This window comes from Sander vitreus, chromosome 17 (genome assembly GCF_031162955.1).
Source record: "Sander vitreus isolate 19-12246 chromosome 17, sanVit1, whole genome shotgun sequence".
In the NCBI taxonomy this organism is placed as follows: domain Eukaryota; kingdom Metazoa; phylum Chordata; class Actinopteri; order Perciformes; family Percidae; genus Sander; species Sander vitreus.
The window spans coordinates 12,234,706-12,257,630 of NC_135871.1; the positions used below are offsets into that span (position 1 = coordinate 12,234,706).

At 41.3% G+C, this 22,925-nt stretch overlaps 1 protein-coding gene across 3 annotated transcripts; it reads left to right on the forward strand.

Annotated features, from left to right (window-relative positions):
- Window positions 1-42: 42 nt before the first annotated feature.
- LOC144532022 (mechanosensitive cation channel TMEM63B-like) lies at window positions 43-21,541 on the forward strand. Of its 3 annotated transcripts, none has more exons than XM_078272503.1 (24): window positions 43-351; window positions 11,010-11,231; window positions 11,397-11,476; window positions 13,159-13,200; window positions 14,376-14,466; window positions 14,583-14,620; window positions 14,753-14,895; window positions 15,174-15,225; window positions 15,372-15,480; window positions 15,585-15,655; window positions 16,310-16,390; window positions 16,539-16,662; window positions 17,148-17,281; window positions 17,404-17,541; window positions 17,718-17,871; window positions 18,045-18,151; window positions 18,242-18,328; window positions 18,439-18,504; window positions 18,636-18,798; window positions 19,010-19,115; window positions 19,310-19,477; window positions 19,606-19,721; window positions 19,802-19,873; window positions 20,652-21,541. In XM_078272503.1, the coding sequence occupies exons 2-24, from the start codon at window positions 11,034-11,036 to the stop codon at window positions 20,829-20,831; spliced, it is 2,520 nt and encodes an 839-aa protein (XP_078128629.1). In that variant the 5' UTR covers window positions 43-351; window positions 11,010-11,033; the 3' UTR covers window positions 20,832-21,541. The 3 variants fall into 3 exon arrangements, with proteins under 3 accessions (XP_078128629.1, XP_078128630.1, XP_078128631.1); XM_078272504.1 differs by having other exon boundaries at window positions 13,162-13,200; XM_078272505.1 differs by lacking the exon at window positions 13,159-13,200.
- The last annotated feature ends 1,384 nt before the right edge of the window (window positions 21,542-22,925 follow it).

The following is a 22,925-nucleotide window of genomic DNA, read 5'->3' on the forward strand; positions in this document are numbered from 1 at the left end:
AGGATCTACCTCTACTTACGTCACGAAAACCTGACTCGCCTCCTCCCGTAGCGTTGGACTGGTTGGGTTAGCGATAGTTGTTCAACTGGCTGACAGGCAACCGTAGCAGCTGAGACTTGTTTATCATTACTAACAGCTAGACCGTTTGACTGACTAACTCCATTTGGTCTGCTTTAGTGTTGTGGCCAGGGAGATTGAACGAAATCAATATATATCCGGAAATTAGCAGACTGCCGTTAAATAGCCTCCACCTGTTATTTGCTAACGTTACATCGAGGGGCTAAGTTAGCGACTGTTAGCTCACATTAGCCAATTGTGTTACTTTCTGACCCTGCTGCGTATCATAGCAAGGTAAGTTGTTTTTCTTATCTATTAACTCTGTATTACAAAACGTGTTTGGTTGTTTCCTACAGTTGCGGCAGCTAATCGTTTGCTACTTCGCTGTGAAACTTAATAATTGCTGTCAGAACAATAAACGAGTAAACACGTTTAACATTAGCGTTAACGAGCTCCAGCAACAGTGGTAATGTGGGCTAATTTCTGTAATTGATCTAAGTTAGGGCTATTAAACACAAAAATTGGTTAGAAAGTGAGTGTGCATGTTTTGTTTTAAAATAGGTAACTGAGACATTGATTATTATTTTATAGGTTGCAACACTCGAGCCGTAGATTAAGTTCGCCTGCTGGTCCTCGTCATCAGGCACTTAGCTAGATGTTTGTTTTGTTGTTTAGTCACCGTTCATATTCTACGTCTCATGGTAAAATAGATCGTAGCGAGATGTCTTAATATTGTTCTAATACTCTCGAAAGGCTTGGCTCTCTGCTGTTGTGAGATAGCTTGTGCATGGACGTACTGTAAGGAAACTAGAACATTGATTCTCAAAGTGTGGTCCGGGGACCCCCATGGGTCCGTGGCACTCTGCTAGGGGCTGTGCGAAAACTTTTTAGATTCATTCATTTAAATGATCATGACTTTTTTTCTTTTTTTTCTTTTTTTTTTTTTTCTTTTTCCAAAGGCTTCATAGTTCAACGAATAATATATTCATTTTTAAATCGGTAATAGTTTATAGATTACATTCTAATCTAGCGTCTCTGTGTCAGTGCTCAGACAGGTTCAAGGTTATTGGCCATATCCAGACACACATGTTCTGACACAGTTTTCGGTCTATTTGCAGTGCTTTTTATGGGTGATCATCACCACCAAAGTGCAAAAAGATTAATTTATATACATCTAAGAATCTGTGTGTGAAGTTACATGGACATTTACATGTCTAATTAGTATTTGAAAGTGACGTTGATGAGAGAAAGCAGTAACAATGCTTTTACTGAGCTTTTACTGCATAATTTGGATTTGTTGAAGAATGCCATTTTATTGTGAAGGACTGAAGTAGGGTCCTGGATCTGTTGACAACATGGATGTTAATTTGGCCGATATTATAATACGGTAATGCCCCTGAAAAACCAGCAGAGCCCAGAGAGTTTTTACAGCGGGGAGATCATGGATGTATTAAGAGAACTGGATACAGATACGCAGAGCTTCTATTTTTGCCGGACGCCGGAGAGCTCCGCAGCAATTCAGCACACGGCAGATAGTGCGGGACAGGAAGTCGAGCACAGAAACAAAATAAAAATCTGGTTAATTTTCAAAATATAATATACCGTGCTCACGGTGGATCATATTTCCCTGCACTACACCTTGAAAACACAGCACAAAGTTGTTTCCCCTCTACTCCTCTGGATGGAAACAAACTGTTGTTGGTTTTGTGGTTCTATTCTACGTGAATTTGCGAGATATTGTGGGTCCTCGTGACTACAGCTGTCAGTCATGGCCGCAGCCGTAACGTGAGGTACAAGGTAATGGAGCCTTTTATACATTGTCGTGTTTCTTTAGAAATAAACAATGGACAAATAAAGTCTTTAAATGTTTCAGATGTAAAGTTATTCACTGTCAAAGTGACGTCAAAATGAATGGCAGTCAATGGAATGCTAACGTCGGGTGATCGTTTTGTAGCATCCAAATGGCGCCATAGGCGGTTCGAGCTCTGAAGCGAAGCTTACCCCCTTGGTTGACTGGCCCATGACGTCACAATGGACATGCGCACTAGTTGTCCTAGCAACATGCTCGTTCATGAGCTTCTCTCTGTGGCGAACTCATGAACTCGCTGTTTCATTGTATAAAATATTCACTAACGTTAAACATTGTGTTTTCGTTGTTCCCGATCGTTTACATGCTTAGAATAAATGATGGATGTATTTAGACAACGAAGGAGATGTAGTTATTATGTCGTGCTACTAGCTAGCTAGCTACTAGCTAGTGCTAACTCCTACGGTTAGCCTGCAGTTTTGTGAACCGAGCTTCTCTTAATAACATCAATGGCTTCATCTCTCGTCCACGTTACAGGCTTTACAGCATACATACCATGGATGTATTAATAGAACACATGGTGAATTACAACCATTAGCGTTAGCATTATCCATTATCACAGCTACAGGACCTCGGGAGAACAGTCGTATGAGCATGCCCAGTGCAGTCTGCTCGCGTCCATTATGCGTGTTCATCATGCCTAGTTTAATAATTCTGGATTTGGCTACTAGTAAATGTTAAAAATGTGACGTTTTAAACAAGGACCCTTTTAAGTGTTTGGGCTGGTAAGTTGATGTACCCCCCAAAAAATGATCCGCTGAAATATAGTTGTTTCTTTCGCCATGCAAAGTCTATGTGACAAGTCTTTCTGGGCCATGGGGTGCAGTACCACCCTTATCCGCTAAGCCCATGTTGGCTTTAACACATGGCGCTCTTCTTGGGGGCTTGGGGGAGATAGGGGTGTCCGAGTTGGGCAAAGGGTAGACAGGCTAGAAGTTAGCCTTTGATTTTACACCAATACATTAACTGAAAATTTTACACAATCATATATGTGGTTGAACGGACATTTTGGCAGAATGTTAGCCAAAAACTGTCCAAATGTAGATACAATCACTATAACAAATCTATAACTCTTAGAATCTGCATACAGTATGTTTAATACATGTCATAATATATTTCTAATACATTTCTCTTATGTTTTTTTTTTCTTCTTCACATAACTAGAATAAATAGGCATCAAATAATTCTAATGGACATACATGAGGAGGTCCCTGGTATGTTCGCTATCACATCTTTTAGATAACCAGCATAAGATTAGTAATTCTTAACACATCTTAGCTATATGGTGCTAGTAGTTGAACAATGAGAGAATTTCTTGACAGCCACAGGTTAAATGGGGTCACACTGACTGACATGGGCTTCATCATGGACTGATGACTACTCACAGCTTGGCCGTGACAGTTAATGTCCATTTAAGTGCTCCTTGTGCATAACCTGTAAAGGGATAACCATGACCATAACCATTATCATTCAGGGTTCATATGTTTTGAAAAAACCTGGAAAAGTTTTGGAATTTGAAAAATGCAAATCCCAGGCCTGGAAAAGTTTTGGAAACATTAAAAGACCCAGAAAGTTTTGGAAAAGTCATGGAATTTTTTTTTAACACAGCATAATAATATGTGATTAATAAATGTATTTTCACGTCGTCTTAACCTCAACGTTCTATTCGGGGCGCGATATTACAAATCCCACTATGAACCACATAAAAAGCCTTCCAAAAGAATAATCAGTCTCAGCAACTGCATGGCCTATTTCTCGCTTAAAATGTTTTCAGAAACACGTTTCGGTGTTATTTTAGTACAATGTAAGATCGTATTCTGAACAAGCCGCCGTGACAGTCTGTCTTTGAAATTTCCGGAGAAACCAGACCCACGTGACGTGTTCGTCCAATCAGCTGCCGGTTTTCATTTTTGGGCGACAATACAGATTAGCGCCGCCTGCTGTTATTGAGACGTATTACGTCTCGTCACTTGGGTGTGTTCTGAGGCACTTTTTTGACCAACTCGGGGAGACTGATCAGTCCAACTGCCTTTTCTGCCAAGGGTCGGCAGTCTGGTCGGTGTGTCTGGGCCTTTATTCGACAAGGCCCCCGCTGGGGCCAGTCACAGACTGAGGGCAGCATTAATGTAGAGCCCAATAGCTTCTGTGATCACAGAATCATGGACAGAATTGCGAAATTCAGAATTTAAGAAAGCTATCCATAAGAATTCCATACCTTATCCTACGTTAAGTCAGTGCTAAAAGCTAACTGGAGATTTAAAAATATGACTACGTCCAAGTTTTCAACTGAGCCGTAAAGAAATCTGTAGTTTGAAGAAAAAAAAAAAAAAAAAAGTCTTAAAAAACATTAAAAAAAAAAAAAAAATCCCAGTGGCTTAGGCCTGGTGGGGGGCAATTTAGGCCCGGTGGGCCACCAGGCTTGCAATACACTGGTTGAAACACTGCTCTCTGTCAAACGCTTTACGAGGGGATTGTTTTCAACCAACACCTGTAAATATCTGTCACTGAGATGTCTTTGTTTTTGCTGGACAATAAGTGAACATCTTAGTTGTTAGTGGAAGTGGAACTTTCAAAAGGTTGCTTATATCTTTCCTGCAGGGACCACACGATAGTTTTCTGTTTTAAGGGAGTGGTTGGTCTGCCGTAACCAGGCACATAATCATAAATAACCATAACATTGAAGGTTTCTGGGCAGTATCTGGATTATTGGCTAGGCTAGTGCAAAATAGTTAAACAAAAGCAGTAAATCTGTTGGCACCTAGTGTGTGTCCCTCCCTTTTAAATTTGGTTTTATTTAGTTGGGAATGCAAGGTGGAGGATCTCAAGTCGGTGTTGGACAACTGCTATCCGAATTCATAACCCACTGTTTTAAAGCATTGAACAAAGGCTGTTCAAATATGTAACTTATGAAGATTAAAGGAATAATGACTCACATACTGTATATTTAAATGCTCTAGGTCATGACTGTGTGCTGTTGCTAATTGTAGATGGAAAGCATTAGGCTAGTGTTGTGCAGTTTCAGAGGCCAATTTCTCTGTGCATTAAGGGGGAGGTACACTTAACAGGAAAACGGCTTGCATTCATATCTCTGATATGGTTTGTCTAACTAGAAAAAAAAAAAAAAACCCAGACAATTAGACAAACCACATTGTTTTTCCTGCTTAAGCTGTAGAGCAAACAGCAGATTCACTCTATATTGAGTTTAAAATGGACAAGCATGGGATTTTCTCCCCTACTGCCTTCATCCCCTTTGTTTATTTGTATTTTGAGAATGCGTGCCAGGCTGATGGTACCATAGCAACTAGCCTCAGGTGGAAAGGTGGCACAGTATTTCTGTGCTGCTGAGTCATGCACACACAGTGCTGTTAAAAATAGTTCTAGAAGTATTGAAATTTATAATAAAATCGAAATTAGTTTTAGTCTGAAACTTTTGTTTCCAATGTTGACGGTTACACTAAAGTCATAGAAAATTTGATTTATTAAGGTATAGAATTAAAATGGATAGCAGATAGGATTTGCAAAATACACAAAACGCACCCCTTGTTTAATCAGGGCTTAATCATACCACTGACAAATATGTGATTTCATGCTGCCCGAACTTCATATGTAGGTTATAGCTACAGGTTTTTAACAATCTTCACAATTTAGAGTTAATATACTGGTAATCTTGCATTTTTAAAAGCGGATTACAAATCTCAGCGGAGTTGATTTGATTTTGGAAAACATCAACTTGGTGTTAAATGTGAGGGATAATGTTTCTCCTGACTACTATGGTTATTAATGTCATTTACTATTTAATCTGGAATGTTCTGCATTAATTGTACTTTCAGGAGTAGGGATGCCAATTTAGATATTTATTTTTTTCCTAACCGATAGCCGACCCTCGTTAACCGATCATTAACCGACAAGTAGGCAAAAGTCCCAGTTTACCCATCCAGGACATACTTTCCGTGTTGCACACAGGCAGCTGCAGACTTGTAGCTTGTCAGTCACAATGTTCAGTGCATTGTAGCCACTTTCCTGGAACTGTTTGAGCATGCGCACAACCGACACAAGTCCGCAGCTGTTCGAGACTAACTCCACCTCATGCACAATTTTAACTTGTTCTGGAAGCGGGTTCCTACGGTGGCCGACAGGGGCAAACGCCCTGTAACTTAAGAAAACGCACACAAATGGACAAAACGCAAGCAAATTAAGAAAACAACTTCATTCATTTCACAACACGTGCAGCATTCAGCAAACGCGCTGCAAATACACACAACACAACCAAATACATAAACGCACTGCAAATAAAAAAACGATGCCAAAAGAAAAGCACGCAAACCCCGAAAAAAGAAGCGATACAAAAAGAAAAACAACTTCATAATTTGACAACACATGTGCAGCATTCAGCAAACGCACTAAAAATGCTCACAATACAACCAAATACATAAACGCACTGCAAATACACACAATACAACCAAATACATAAACGCGCTGCAAATATGAAACGATGCAAAAAGAAAAGCACACAAACCCAGAAAACAACAAAAAAACGCAGCATCCAGATTACACAACGGAAGTTCTCCAGACCTCTAGAGGGAGCAGCTAAGTGGAACAGCTTTCTGGGTTTGCGTGCTTTTCTTTTTGCATCGTTTCATATTTGCAGCACGTTTATCTATTTGGTTGTGTTGTGTGCATTTGCAGCGCGTTTGCTGAATGCTGCGCATGTGTTGTCAAATTGATGAAGTTGTTTTCTTAATTTGCTTGCGTTTTGTCTATTTGTGTGCGTTTTCTTAAGTTGCAGGGCGTTTGCCCCTGTCGGCCACCGTAGGTTCCGGAAGTAAAAATACAATGCAATTTCTCCATTGACAAATTGAAGTATAAGCCATAAAACCGTAACCGTCGATGGTAGACTTAAAACCAGCTACGACATGACTAAGCGATTGTATATGCTCATATACGTAGATGCCAAAAGTTCATGTGGCACCAACCTTGTTTTGAGATAAATGTCTTTTTATTCACGATGTCTTGGATAAGTACTCCATTACCCACATTCCTGAACAATCCCACAATCCCACAGTGATGCCTCTGATTGGTGGAACTCATGCTGGTGAGGAGGGGGAGGAGGGGGAGCTGCCTGCACGATCCGTCATGCGCATGCCCAAAAAGATAATCCTGTTTTACGAGGATTGACGACACTGCACGAAACATGATCGGTTCCACGCTTCTGCCGTTAGCCTCCACCGGGAAGCTAACATTAGTTTAGCTAACAGCTAATTTGGCTAACCGCTAGCTGACAGCTTGATTCAGTCTAAAATAATGTTAACTCAAACTAAACACTGGGTAAAGCAGGCTACAGCTGACGTAACGGCTGTTGTATAGTTTAACGGTTATTTTCAGGTTTTATTTTGAGGGTCTTTTTAAAGTTATTACATGCTGTCTCAGCTAGTGGTTAGCCGAATTAGCTGTTAGCTAAAGTAACGTAGCTTCCTTTATTCAGTGGTGCGCGGTGGTTTATGGGATGAGTAGTTCCTTCGCTCGATAATGAAACTATTTTTTTTTTTTTGGGGGATTTTCTTCCATTCGTTTTTTCAGTCGAAATTATATGTTGTATGCTTATGAGTCACGTCGTAGCTGGTTAGCCAAAGGCATGGTCTAAACCTCTTTATGTACGGATTTTTCCAGACGTCAGTGGGAGAAATGAATGGGAAATTTACTTCCGGAACCCAAGGTCTCTCAGAGGAGGGGCGAGACTGTTGCGCTCTACGGGGTTCCCTGGTAAATCGCCTGGTGGATTGGTTCCAACCTGTGGCCATTTGCTGCATGTCACCCCCCACCCCCCCAAAAAAAAAATATTAATCTGGAATCGTGTTTCTCTATTCAGAAGAGACGGGATCTATCCCAACAAGCACCCCTGTAAATGTGATGTCCACGTTACGTGTGTTAGCTTAACTTATAGATATATAGTTAGCCTAAAACTGACATTTGGATATTTGACTTGTAACGAAATTATTGCTGCAAGCGTAACGTCAGACATATCGTCAGTTTAGTGTCAGGATCCCACTGTCTCCCCATTCTCCCTGCTGATTCCTCATGTCTGTATCCACTTTTGTCTTCATAAAAGCTCAGTTTTTCGGGTCGACAGCTTATAAAAACGTATGTATGTATGCATGAACTGTGGTGGTCCGTTACACTGTAGGCTCAACATTACTGATAATATTTTGATCAATATAATGTAGAAAACATTACACTTCATAAGGTTTTGTATCCATAACATGATTGTGTTATTGTACAAATTAGCAGTAAAAGCAGTAGCCTATGTAAGTCAATCCTACATTTTTCAACTTGGGAGCAAAACGTGCTCCTTGGGGGAAAAAAACATACGCCCTGTTCATAGGCCTACTATCAAACAACTGGACTTTGGGGTCAAGGGGCCCGTGTCCCGGATGTGGAAGCCCCCTTACTGGAATACTGAATATAATAATATTCCATTATTTTTTTTGTATTTTGAATTGTTACCGTATTTTTTGATTTCCTTGCCATAAATATAGCCATTTTTACAATTGGTGCCTAAAAATGTATCAGAAGACAGGAATTGAAGTCTTTTACGCTCAACATTTCCTGGGGGAGGACCCCCAAACCCCCTCTGCTTATTGTCCCCCCCCCCCTACCCCAAAGGCCCATTTTGAGCCAGGAAAAACCCTGCTTACTGTACTATAAATAACCTATATAACTTAGGTGTTATAATAACTTGATTTTGAAATGTGCTTTAGTCCTTTTCAAGATGTAGGTGTTGAATGTTAAATGGTCTGAACTGCGGCAATGGTTCTCGGATGTGCAGCAGTGTTGTTGAAGGCACAGGGGGGTATGTTGTGTCCTCTTTGGGTTGAGCCCGGTCCATTTGAACCCTGCGGTCTCTATCGGCTTATTGTTGAGCTCTGGCTGCGTCCCTCTTCAGTGATGTCACAGCATTCCAGGGAGCGGATAAATGAGTTAGTGTTAGGGCAGATGAGCAGCATCGTGAATGCTGCTGGTAATAGTGGGTCGAAGGGCACAAGTATCGCAGTGCAACTGTGCAAACACTTTCCAACACTCGCCAGAACACCTACGCGCTTTTTTTCCAAGCCCTTCGTTTATTCAAATTGGGTGAAATATGAAACCTCCTTTTAAGTGTGATAGCCTGTAGATCAGGATAGTTACCATTTTATAAGATGGCAACGGTCCTTCAGATTTTGGGTTATTTGTCTCAACATCTCAACACAAAACGTTTTCGTATCACTTCTTCTCAGACTTTCACTGTTCACACAAGTAAGTAGGAACTTTCTTATGTTTTGCAAGTCCAGGGTCACTGTATAGGTTGTTTCCAAAGCGTATGTTGTTACAGGTATTGATTGGATGGTTAGTGTTTTATCTAAGCAATACTTTTTGCCCCTCCCCTCATCTTTGCTAGTGAGTTTAAATGGTCATTTAATCCATTTTCTGACCAAGAGCATCCCTGTCTGAGTCAATGAATGTGGACCTTAGGATTTGGAGGACTCACCAAGAAGTCTTTTTAAGCCTGGATATCTAGTGTGACACATTTCATTGGTGCTGTGTGCCAGGACAGGAGAAAGGACTATCTGGATTTACAGTTATTCTAGGATTCTTCTACAACCAGCCTGAATCCTTAAGGTCAGGAGGAAAAACTGCAAGATCATTGGGGCTGGTGCTTTAGCTTTGGGATCATTATGATATTATCAAGATGCATTTCTCATCTGACTTATTATGCCTCATGCAGTATTCATGCTTTGTCAATGTTTCCCATCATCAGCCTTTAGGTAGCTTGTTAGGTGAACTGCTTGTTGTCTCTTACTGAAATTAATCCGAGACTGGAAGGAAATGTGTAAAGTAACAGGCCACGTCTCTTGAGCCTGACTTACCAGGGGTTGGCACCCTGCTCCTAACCTATTGACAGTTAAATGACCCAATGTAATGTGAAAGGGGGTTTCCAACCTTTTGAGCAACTATCTTCAAATGTTAGCTCATTGTTTTGGTCCTGTAACCCAACCAGACTGTATGGCTGAGTCACTGTTCTCATCCAACCCCAATATATGACTGTACTTAGCAGTGTCTATCAAACAAGCTCAGACAAGCTGCCTGCCTAAGGCTGCGTTCACATACAGTCAGGCGGTCCGCCGAAAACGCAAGTCTTCTCATTTATTTTGAATGGGGGTAGTGCGTTTAGGCTGCGGTGGGGGCCGCAGGGGGGAGGCGGAAAAACCCGCAGCAGCCCTTGGGATTTATAAACAATCTGAAGGAAAACAATAATTGTGAAATATAACGTCTACTTGTGCTTCATTGGGGGGTTAAAGAACAACATGGCGTAAAGCAAATGGGCCAGTTAAGTGACACTCCCACCGCCACACAACCCTGCAGCAACTCGCCGGATCGCGTTCTTTGGTCTGGACGCACCCTAAGACAAAACAAATAGTACACCAGTGACTGCTAAAGTTAAACATCTTGCAAACTAAAGAGCCAGATGTTTTTCAGGTGTTGGGGGACAGAATAAGGTAAAAGGCAAGTGAATATTGGACTTACATTTCCCAGTCAGCTAGAAACATGTCTCCAGTGGAATGTCAGTATTGCTTTCTGTCAACTGGATGGAGATGGGAAAACTGGTGGTCGGCATTGAACACCTGTTCTGTACCTCAGAGCATACATTTTTACTTAATACTACAGTTATTTTCCTTGAATTCAAGTCAAAGGTTACTATGTGTCATTTGCACATAGAGTGGCCACAAATAAGGAACAGTGTATAATGGTTAGAAACGTGGGTTTAAGTTGGCGTGCATGTGGTCAAAAGCAACCGCGTGTGACTAATGACAAGACAAAAATGTCAGCCTCGGTAGAAAAGGACAGAAAATTTAAATTGCCTTGTTACCATTACTGTAGAGTCTCATGTGATGTGTGCTTTCCAGTTATTTCCTGCTTTGCCCCATTTCTGGGGAAGTTACTCTTCAGAATGGTTCCATGATAGACACATACAGTGTGACCAATTATGCTAGAATGCAATAGTAATAATCTGCATACTTAGTTTTGTAAGACCTTTGTCTCTTCTTTACAGGTTGTCAACATGTTGCAGTGAGTAATGCACCGAGTGTTGATATTAATAATGGCCACCTGGGGGGCGCAAGGATGCCCCAATTCAGAGAGCTGTACGACGCTGCCGCCCAATTCCACCTCCAAGGCCTACTGCTACGCGGCCCGGATTAGCAGCACAGTGCTCCAGGGCCTGCCTTTCGGCGGGGTGCCTACTGTCCTTGCCCTTGACTTCATGTGCTTCTTGGTGAGTCCTGTTGTCAGTGTTTTCTTCGCAACTGTCAGAATTGAAGTAAAATACTTCCAGGAATGTGATTTACACCTCCAAGCAGTTATGTAACTTTTGTATTCTCTGTATTGTAAATAAAGGGACTAGAGGTGTTTACAGCCATTGTTTGTTTTGTACTTTTAGGTGCTGCTGGTTGTGTTCTCCTTCTTGAGAAAAGTAGCATGGGACTATGGGCGCCTCGCTCTGGTGACTGACGCTGACAGGTAATTAGAAAACATTGGTCCAGTAACAAGGCGTTCTATGCCAACATGCACTGATATATCAACTATGGTTGAAATTTGATTTGCTAACATCACCGTTTCTTTATACATCGAACAAATGCCGACTACACAGGGGTTTATGGTTCATATTTGGTACATGCCATTGTCCAAAGTTAACTTTCTGGTAAAGGGTGCTTTCCTAAATAACCACGAAAAGCTAAAATAATTAATTGTACGTTTTTCCTCAGTCAAATGTCAGTCAGTTTTTAATATTTTTGGTTTTAACTTGAAATGTACTTCCCTTTCTTACATAATTTTGGCAAATGCAGTGTTCCACATCTTGATAATTGAGGAGAAATAAGCATGTAACACTTGCTAGGGATTAGACAGATCTTTCTGTAGAGCCAGTGTACCAAGCAGTCAAAAAACCTACTGCTTAATGTCTCTGCTGGATACAAAGCCATTGTTGGGCATTGATATGACTGGCCTGCAGTCAGAAGGTGTACGGTGGTTAAAAGGGACATACTGACAAAAGCCTTGTCAGCATTTAAATGTTACCGTCTGGTGACCCTTATTGATCATCTGCCAGAGACAAGTTTTATCAGTATTTGGCACTTGGTGGCTGTTCATTCTGGATGCTAGTTTACACTGAAGAATTTAGTATTCTTGTTCTGAGGGAGGAGTTAGTTTTCTGACGGAAGCAGGCGTCACAAGGTTAGTACTTCAGACGGAAAGTCAGTGTCAGCTGCTTTTCCTTCTAATGGCAGTAATGCACTCTGGCATTGTCACGATTTGTCACTTGTGACATGGTTTGTTCACTTTGAGATAGGAAGGCCAGACTGCTGCTAAAGCCACTGTCTCCATCCTCAGTCCTTGGACTGTATTTATAATATGATGATATGCTGCCAGTTATATTGGGATAATTTGAGACTGATGTCTGCCCACTGATCGAATAATGCGAATCGTTGTGGAGGCAGCCAAAGAGGCGCCTGTCAACAAGGACTGATTCCACTGCTCCTTTTTAATCTTTTTAAACCATTTTAAACCATGAGGTGAAACAAGATGACTGATCAAGTAGGGAGAGAGGGAGCTCAGACATCTATACAGACCTCTTTGACTGTGAACCCTGGAAAAGTACACGACACAGTGCTCCATCACCTACATCCTCATGCTGTTTTTGTGTGATGTTGCAGCTTCACTATTTTTGCAGCTGCATGTGAGCAGAGAATGGGGTTGCAGCATGGTGGGAGGATTGGGAGGGGGGTGGCCGCATGGGACACTTGTAACAGACAGGAAATGTAGTTTGTTGTCTCATGACACTGTGTCGACTTGTGATCAGCGTCTGTCTTTTAAATTCTTGTAACATCTGAAAGGTGAATGTAACCTTTACTAGGAAGCTTGATTAATCATTAAAAGGTATTACATTACTATTACAGTTGATGTGCCTGTTGCTCCAGCTACATAAGCCGTGACGCTAAACTAAAATGAATGACAGTGTTAATATACTATAGGCCATAAATGCATTTATTTGACTGTAAAATGTATACCAGAATGAATAGAAACCTTCATTGGTATGCCTGTATTGTAATATGCTTCCCCAGTTTTCCTCTGAACCAGCACTCACTGGCCAACAGGGCCGTTACCTCTTCACCAAGCTAAATGGCTTTGCTTCTTTTTTTCACCAGAAGAATGGATCAACGTTACAGTCGCCTGGATGATCGGGAATAGTATGTTATCTCTCCATATCATAGACTCACCGCCTTTTTCTTCTCTTCTTTCCCTTTCTGTAGTTAACCTAACTCATAACTCTTGTCCACTCTGCCCAGGCCGCCGTGGGTTTCAGCCTGTTTTTCCACTCTTTATGGTTTAGATAGTTTAGTTTTTTCCCCCTCCTCCTCCAGGCGTTTCCTAGTGCCTAATTATTCTCACTGTTCTTGTCACTCTTGTATTTCTGCTGTTGGTTGTGCCTGTCCTCTCTCACTGTCCTAATCAGATCTGTGTGTGCTAATCTATGTATTGACCTCTTTATGAAGCACGGGCTTCTTCTGTGCGAGCGCGCCGCATGAGCTGCACAGACAGGATGCTTACAGGGAAAGGTAATGCTTCCTTGGTCTGTTGTTGTTGTTGGTAGACAGGCCCTAACATGGTGCAGCTTCAGTATATGCTGTCCTATAGAGGGGAGAGGAGCCATTCTGACTTCTCACAGGAATGTGCGGGAGGAGGACTGACGGTGGATTTCAGCCGCAGGCTCTCTCCTCATTCCATTAGAGGTCTCCTAGAGTCCTGGGTGACGTCATCCTTTCATGTAGTAATGAACACTGAACCAATGTTGGAATTCCAGCAGAGCCTGGGTCCTCTTGATATTTCCCAGTTCTGTATAAATTGACATGACCTCCCAGGGGAGTGCAGTCAACAAGTCTGGATATCAAACAAGTCTTGATGCTGTGTTCTGTCCAGCGGAACCTGTGGCTCTGCTGGACAAATTCCATAAATCTGCCACTTTATGATCACTGGGTTTCTGTTTCCTCTGTGAATGTTCTTCTCTGTAGAACTTTGCCTTCTAACTTTTTATCGCAACCTTTCCTCTGACAGTGATGGTGTACCCAACCTGTGTAAAGTAGTGACTCCTAATCCTGCATGAAATGTGGCTGCAGAGATTATACCTGTGGTTGACTGGTTAACCAACCCAAATCCTGTGACCAGCATGCACAGGATAAAAGGGTGAATCTCTACAGTCCATTTCAGGGCTTGTGTTTTGTGTTGTCAACTTTTCCATACTGATGATAATCCCACTGTCATGAGACACAAAGAACTAACATCCCCCTTATGGTATGTGGTCTGGTGATGTAAGGTAGTTGTGTAACATCATGCAAATGCTATGTGTTGTGTTTTCTGCATACAGTGTGGCCTCTGCCTTGACATCAGATACACCAGAACGCTATGAGCGTCTCACTTCAGTTTCCAGCTCTGTGGACATTGATCAGAGAGACACAGTAAGTATGCCATTGTTCTTACAGGACAAAATTGAGTATCCTTTCAGCTAGGATATACTGCGTGTTGCATGCAATAACTGGTACACCTTCAGTTCTCTGCTCTCTTCTTTTTTTAGGGCTTTTGCTCCTGGCTAACTGCCATCTTTCGCATCAAGTGAGTCAACCTACTCGCAGCACATTGGAAATAAGAAAAATTGGTGAAACGCTGAATAAACCGGATATGAAAATGTTCTCTGTTTTGAATTGCTCTTAAGCAGTTGACTTTATTTGTCTGTTCTCTGTGTAGGGATGAAGAGATAAGGGAGAAGTGTGGCGAGGATGCAGTATATTACTTGTCCTTTCAGCGCCACATCATTGGCCTGCTGGTAGTGGTGGGCGTGCTGTCTGTGGGCATCATCTTGCCTGTTAACTTCTCTGGAAACCTACTTGGTGAGTCAATGGGAATTTACTACCGGGGAATCTGAGGAAATTGAAAAAAGTGAGAAAAGTGTATTTCTTTAAATTTTTTCAGTTGTCAATGTTTGACTATGTGAGGCTCCCCTGTCACCATTACATTTGTCTTTGCTGGTTTGTTTTTTTTCTTTTTTGATTCCATCTTTTTCTCCTTTTATCCGTCCTGATTCCGCCCCCGTGATTTTTCTTTCTTATGACTTAAACCGCCTTCAAAACTTTGCAACCTTGTCTTTTTTCTTTTCTTTTTTCTACAGAAAACAATGCCTATAGTTTTGGGCGAACCACTATTGCAAATTTGGATGCAGAGTGAGTAATTCTTATACCGTAACTTTATACATACATACATACATACATACATACATACATACACACACACTGTACTTATGAAGCCTTATTTTGAGTCTTTACATTCTAATGCTTTCACTTAACCTTTTTGCCCTTTATTTCCTCAGTAATGCACTACTGTGGCTGCACACCACCTTTGCATTTCTCTACCTGTTACTGACGGTGTACAGCATGCGACGGCACACCTCCAAGATGCACTACAAGGAAGATGACCTGGTGGGTAGCATGGTTTACATACACTCCTTGTGTACACACACACACACACACACACAGGTCTGAATTCTGTTGCTAATTACTTTCCTGTCTTCATTTCCCTGCAGGTGAAACGCACTTTATTTGTCAATGGAATCTCCAAATATGCAGAGGAGACTGAGATAAAGCAACACTTTGAGTAAGCACTCTTCAGGATCACTGGTATCCGGGCTCCACAGTTAATGTCTCACAATTCTTAAAATCTGTCTGCTTTTAAAATTGGTACACTTGGAGTGAGCTGTGGAGTAACTGTATTAAGGTGTATGAGAGCCATGCCTTGTTAAAAGCAGCTGTCTTGTGCTGGCCCATAAGGCTGGGATCAGACAATGACAGGCCTATAAGTGTAATGGTCCATAATAGAAGCCAGATGAGCAGGATCATGCAAGTCATGTGTCAAGATAGTCAAAGACTGAGGAGGGGGTGTTTGGCTCAACTCCTACTCAGCCAAATAGTATCAAATCAAAAAGGCCTTCATACTTGAGAAAAAGGAAACTTGCAGTGAAAAAGAAAAATTACGAAATCCTTTTACTGATTGTGGCTGTTGCATTCATGCCCTTTTTGTGACTTGCCTTTGTTATTGTGATGTGATAGTTATGTCATCTACTGTAAATACACGCTGCTGTTGTCAAGAATGTGTATGATTGTGGGCTCCTGGGTAGCTCACCTGGTAGAGAGTGCGCCCATATACAGAGGCTCAGTCCTCGCCACAGTGACCGTGGGTTCGGTTCCGACCTGCGACCCTATGCTGTATGTTTAAACTTATCCCGTTTTTGACTTTCTCCCTCCCTGAAAGGCAGGCGTATGAAACCTGCGTTGTACTGGAAGCTCGTATCTGTTACAATGTGGCCAGGCTGATGTATCTCAACTTTGAAAGGTAATGTTTACGTAATGTTTTAACCATAAGTGAGTGAGTGTGTGTATTTGCCCTTTCACAGCATGTTAGTATGAACTTGGCTCCAGGACATGAACTTGATTTAGTGAAGGTGTCCTTCAGTCTGACATAGCTGACGCTTTGCATGCAGGAAGAAGACCGAGCGCAGCAAGAAATTCTTCCTTGACCTGCAGGCTAAGGAGCATATTACCACCATGATCAATCCAAAGCCCTGCGGACACCTTTGCTGTTGCATCATCAAAGGCTGTGAGCAGGTCAGACTGATGTATTGTAGCTATATCTCAAAACAACACACTCCTGAAACGTGTTTGCAAGCTGATATGAATAGCATTTTTGAGGGGAAGATAAAGAAGCCATCTATCTGATTTTAAAGTCCACTTATAGATTAATGTAGAGAATCGGGGCTAAGCTGGAAAAATATTGTATAAGCAATGTAACACCCGTGTACCAGCTCCGAGAAAATCCACCAAACATATATTTTTTTTACATCATTAGTCTAATTAGTCATACTTTACATGCAAGTCACGCTCCTTGTGCAAACTGTTGGCTGTACTTCAAAGTTGCAGTCATTACTGACATATTGATTGATGATATTTATATAACTACATTAGGAGCTACTCCCACAGTTGACCTTGTGTATTAAGTGATAGTCACTATTACGGCAATCTCAATTAGGATTAAACTGAGACTTAAAAACAAAAATCACTGACTCTGACTTGGATTTCCTTGTCCTTCACAGGAAGAGGCAGTAAGCTACTATACCAAGCTGGAGGCACAATTGAAAGATGACTACAGGAAGGAGAGAGAAAAGGTGAACGGGAAGCCCTTAGGAATGGCGTTTGTCACCTTCCAGAACGAGTCCATAACTGCCATGTAAGTACATTTACATGTGGTGAAATTTGTAAATGTGTTATCTGTGACATTGGTTTTACAAATGATTTAGCTCTTGACCCACTGCAATGTCTGTACTTTGTTTGGATGGCTGTCTCTTTTAGAATCTTGAAAGACTTTAACGCTTGCAAGTGTCAGGGCTGTCAGTGTCGTCAGGAGCCCAAGAGCTCTCAATTCAGCGCCAAACTCCACACACAGAACTGGAGTGTCAGCTACGCTCCTGATCCCCAAAATGTCTACTGGTAAGAACACATTCAGGGCACACATTCTGTCCACAAACTGGGCTGAAAAAACATATTTCATATTACTTTGAAGAGACTTTCTTACTCTGCAGTATCAGTTTACTGGCCAGCTGTGTCCATAACCGCGGGTCATCGCCCAGAGTCAATCTAACCGCTACATAACCTTCATCCCACAGGGAGCATCTGTCAGTGGGAGGATTCTCTTGGTGGATCCGCTGCTTGATCATCAACCTTGTCCTCTTCCTCCTCCTCTTCTTCCTCACTACCCCGGCCATCATCATCTCCACAATGGACAAGTTCAATGTTACCAAACCAGTGGAGTACCTAAATGTGAGGGTTTCATTTATGACTTTGGAGTGCGGTCAGTTCGGGCATCCTCATAATTGCCGTACTGAGCGTTTAAGTCCAAGCCATCACAAGTCTGCATGTTCTTGCAGAGGCACAGGAATTCACTTCTCAATTCTTGACCCAACATGTCCATGTCTCTCTGATCTGTCCTCCAGAATCCAATCATCACCCAGTTCTTCCCCACCCTCCTCCTGTGGTCCTTCTCCGCCTTACTTCCTACTATTGTCTACTACTCTGCCTTCTTCGAAGCCCACTGGACCCGGTATGGTTTACACTTTCTGCAGTCAATAATTGAGCATATTCAGAGTCGTATTGTCTTTATTCCCATTTTCTTTTTCTTTTGGCCTTACAGGTCAGGAGAGAACAGGACCACAATGCATAAATGCTACACTTTCTTGATCTTCATGGTCCTGTTGCTGCCCTCCCTAGGACTCAGCAGGTATAAGATGCTTTTTTATACGCAATGAAATGTAGAGTTGTACATTAATTCATTTTTGTCGGCCTAAAGATTTGATCGGATTCCTTCTCTTCCTTGTATCTTTTTTGCAGTTTGGATGTTTTCTTCCGCTGGCTTTTTGACAAAAGATTTTTGGCAGATGCTAAAGTGAGATTTGAGTAAGTAGCATCATTTTATGGATTCAATTATTATTTTATGGATAATAATAATTGAATAATGCATTTTCAAACTTCAATATGAGTCTGACTTCAGTCTTTGAGTGATAGTGACTTTTTTCTTTGCTCTTTAGGTGTGTGTTCCTTCCTGACAATGGAGCCTTCTTTGTGAACTATGTCATTGCGTCAGCATTCATTGGTAATGCCATGGACCTGCTGAGGATTCCCGGTCTACTTATGTACATGATCCGCCTCTGCCTGGCTCGTTCTGTAGCAGAGAGGAGGAATGTCAAGAAGGTTAGTGTGTCCCTTGCTTACCAAGTTGACATACTGTATGGGTCCATGACCCATAAATTAGTTTAGTTTAATAATTAATAGCATATAATAAACTCTGGATTGGAAATATTATTTTTTTTGTCTTGATCGGCTTCAAGTGATGTAGATATTGAAATTAGGATATTACGATTTTGGATTTTCATTTTAATATCCTGTAATTGTGTCTTCATAGCACCAAGCCTATGAGTTCCAGTTTGGGGCAGCTTATGCCTGGATAATGTGTGTCTTCACTGTGGTAATGACCTACAGCATCACCTGCCCAATCATTGTTCCCTTTGGTGAGTTCTGTCATGTATTACCATTGCTGGGGTTACTGCTGTTTCACATCTCAAGATAGTGTGCTTATTATTACTGCAGGAGAAACATACAGAGGGCAGGGAGCATTCAGTTGCTCTGTTCTTTATACAGAAGCTTATCAGCAGCCCTAATTGGATTAGTTCCACTAAGTGTTTTGTCTCCCTTCTCTGTGCAGGGCTGATGTACATGCTGCTGAAGCACCTAGCAGACCGGTACAACATGTACTACGCCTATCTGCCATCCAAACTGGACAAAAAGATCCATTCTGGAGCGGTCAACCAAGTGGTGGCTGCTCCTATTCTCTGTCTCTTTTGGCTTTTGTTCTTCTCCACTGTTCGCTCTGGTAAGATGAGGACTCCATCTACAGGCCACTCATCTCCTAACAAATGCCCATATGTATTTACAGTCTCTGAAGCATTATAAAGTACATGCTCCTGATAAACAAGTGTCCCTACATGTTCTCTCCCCCAGGGTTTTCAGCTGCTACATCCATGTTCACGTTCATAGTTTTGGTCATCACAATCATTATCTGCCTCTCTCACGTCTGCTTTGGACACTTTAAATATCTCAGTGCTCACAACTACAAGGTACGTTTTCTAAATTCACCAGTATTTGAGACCAGTATTATATGCAGCTGCTTATGTTAAATTCATGTGTTCTGTCCTAGATTGACACCCAAGACGTGGACGGGTTGGAGAATGGGCGTCCAGTGTGCACTTCTTCCGCCAACAAGGCAGCAGTATGTATTCAGTCATGTTTATTTTATAACAGTATGAGCCTCAAGGTCAAACCGGGTGAAAGAGATTAGACATAATGTCAAAGTTTGTAGGTGCTGAACATGAGGCAAAGGTCCACAACAAAGGAAAATGTGATGCGCACTTGTAGTACTGATTCAAAGTTTTGACCACAAGGTCTTTGTCAAGGCATGATGATAAAGTCCAACAGTTGTACCAGATCGTATATGATTAGGAGGAAAAATAGATACCACTACTTCTGGACAAAGTCACATCCATATAGAAATGCAAAACACATTAAAACTAAAAAAAAAATCTGCTGCCTTTTATGGATCTATCCAATACAAATGGATGAAATGAATGAAATGACATACAACTCAGGAAACAAATACAACAGTTATCCTGCTGATATAACCAAAACCAAATGGTTCCAATGTTTTTTTTTCCAACTTCAGCTATATTTTGAAATGAAAAAAGGACCTTGTTTGTTTTTTATAAACTGAAATGGCATTTATTGTATGCTTTTGGTTTGTTGTTGATTTCATCAATAGCAAAGTTTATCTGTTGCTCAACCGTAGCCTTGGACTTGGAACTTTGAGTTAAAAAAAAAATTAAAAAAAAAAATCCTTTTAAAGTTAAATGGATCTGTACATATTCAGTTATGTTTTTCAGTGTGCGTATGTCCATAGACTCAACCTTTTGTCAGAAGGAGAACTTCTCCTGAAACCTGTAATATGTATCAGACTTTTAACATTCAATTTCATTTCATCTTCTCCCCTACAGCAAATGTACATTGCTGAGGTACTTCAAGACCCAAATTTAGAGGAGGCTGGTTCAGGCAGTGGCGAGGACGACGGCCAGGGGTCCTCGCAGGACGAGGAAATAATTAATGTCGAAAATGGCCTGAATGAAGACTTCCAGTCTGGTGAGGACAGCCTCATTGATAATGAAGTGCGGCACTGATACTGTCTGGAACAGAAAAAGATCCCCTAAGTTTAACTTGAGGAGTGCACTGAATATGTGAATTAAACTAGGAACTGATCCAGCAGTTCTCCAAAGCATCTCAACCTCCATCGAGGGACTTTACACTAACATAAGCACAGTCTACTAAGTATCGAATGGATTGTCGCTCAAAGACTCCTGCATTTCTTTCACTGGATAAAGACTCCTGCATTTCTTTCACTGGATCTCACCAAACCACATCTTCTGTCTGTGTTCCTGCAAAGGGGAATCGACTCCTGACAATGCAAGGGCAGCGACATCCTTCTGCCCCGATATAGCTGAGGCACACCCCAAAACACTGCACATGGACCCATGAAAGAAAGACACTAATGCGCAAATGAAGAATAGTTTTCCTGTTTTATAAGGGGAGTGATATTCTGTCTGTATTTCCTTAACATTATTGCACTTGAAAGAGAGAACCTGTCCTATAAGCTCGAGTTTCAATAAGGTACTGTAGTACAGCATGCCTTCAAGTTTAAATGGTGGAGGGATTTCCCTATAATCCTTTGCCAGCATCTCTAATTGTCTGCACTAACTGCTTCCCCTGAATAAACTGGTGGGAGTTTTCCACACCACCAGACGGCTCGGTCCGTGCAGATGTGATGGTCTCAAAATGGTTCTTCCAATGTCATGAAAGCCTTAAACAAAAAAACGCAAAGAAGGAAAAAGAATTGCTACTAACACTCCTGGACGCTTCGACACTGTACAGCTACAAAACTCTGGATTTGTAAAATAGCCTTTTTGACATGGTATTTATTTGTAGGCGTTGACTTTTAAATGCTATCGAGCTTGATACATCCCTAAACTGTGGAAGAAGATAATTCATATCTTGGCACACTACATTGATAATGATCTTTTTGGCGTTCGGTCTCTGAGCCTTTGTTGGGACTGCTGTTGGACTGCTGCTACTGATGCTGCCCCCAGTAGGGGGAAGTCCTTGCACGGCTGCTGCAGGAGGACTGGAGGACAGGAGCCTGCTGATCCTTTTGTGTTGCTCAGAGGATGGAGAAGAGAAAGGCCTTTTGGGGTTTTTCTGGCTCAGCTCCATACGATACTCATTGTGACTGGTTATCTCTATCTGTTGTTTTCATTTGTATCTTTTTTTTTTTTTTTGTCCATATGTTTACGTCTTTATGTAGAGATTTTGAAATTAGCATTCAATGTAGATGGCTACTGAATTTTTTTGCGAATGAGCTAATCTATATCTAATCACTCAGTCCTCTTCCAGGTTCTCTCCATTTTCATCATGCAGGTAGTGCCGATTAAGTGTTTATTATGATTCCTGATCAGCCATATGAAGCGGCTTCTTTTCAGGTATCGGGAAGACTAAAAACACATAAGTAACAAATTATGATGTGAAACAAAGTGCCCACACAGTTATGACGTTACTCAGGATTTATCAAAGCTTCTTGTTTCTGTCATTTCATTTCTTCCTTAGACAACACTATGAGCTGCTCATTAAACATACAGAAGATTGTTGGTAAAGCAAGGCAAAGAGCTGCAGACAAAGTACCACTACAGTCTGTCACTATGGACCAATTATTGTTATTGGGCCATAATATGGAGAAACATTTTTTTTATTATCCAGCTGCTCAGAGAACCATTGTGAGAAATGTGCACTAATATTACTTTCACTTATATGATTGGCTGAGAAGGGCACACCCCCTGTGGGTGTAATGACAATGGTGAACCTAAACTCTTTTCCAGAATTTGTCCATGGGTATATTATTATGGTATTAACAAGAGAATTGTTTGACACCATTGAGTCTTGTGCTCTTCTAGTCATGATAAGGTGATTTTTCTTTTTCTTTTTATTATACCTCTTCATTTTTATACCTATGAGATGTCTCTGAATGTGTCCTGTCAAAATAACATCTACTGTCAAGCCCTGAGAAAGATACTTAAAAATCTCATCTTGTCTAACAACTCCAGTGTATAAACACTGAATGTAGGTTCATTCCACAACTTTTGTTCAGTTGAAAGTGGCTACAATAATGGTATATAATCACTGTATTTACATAGCTTCAAAAGTATGGTTCACTCGCTAACCAGAAA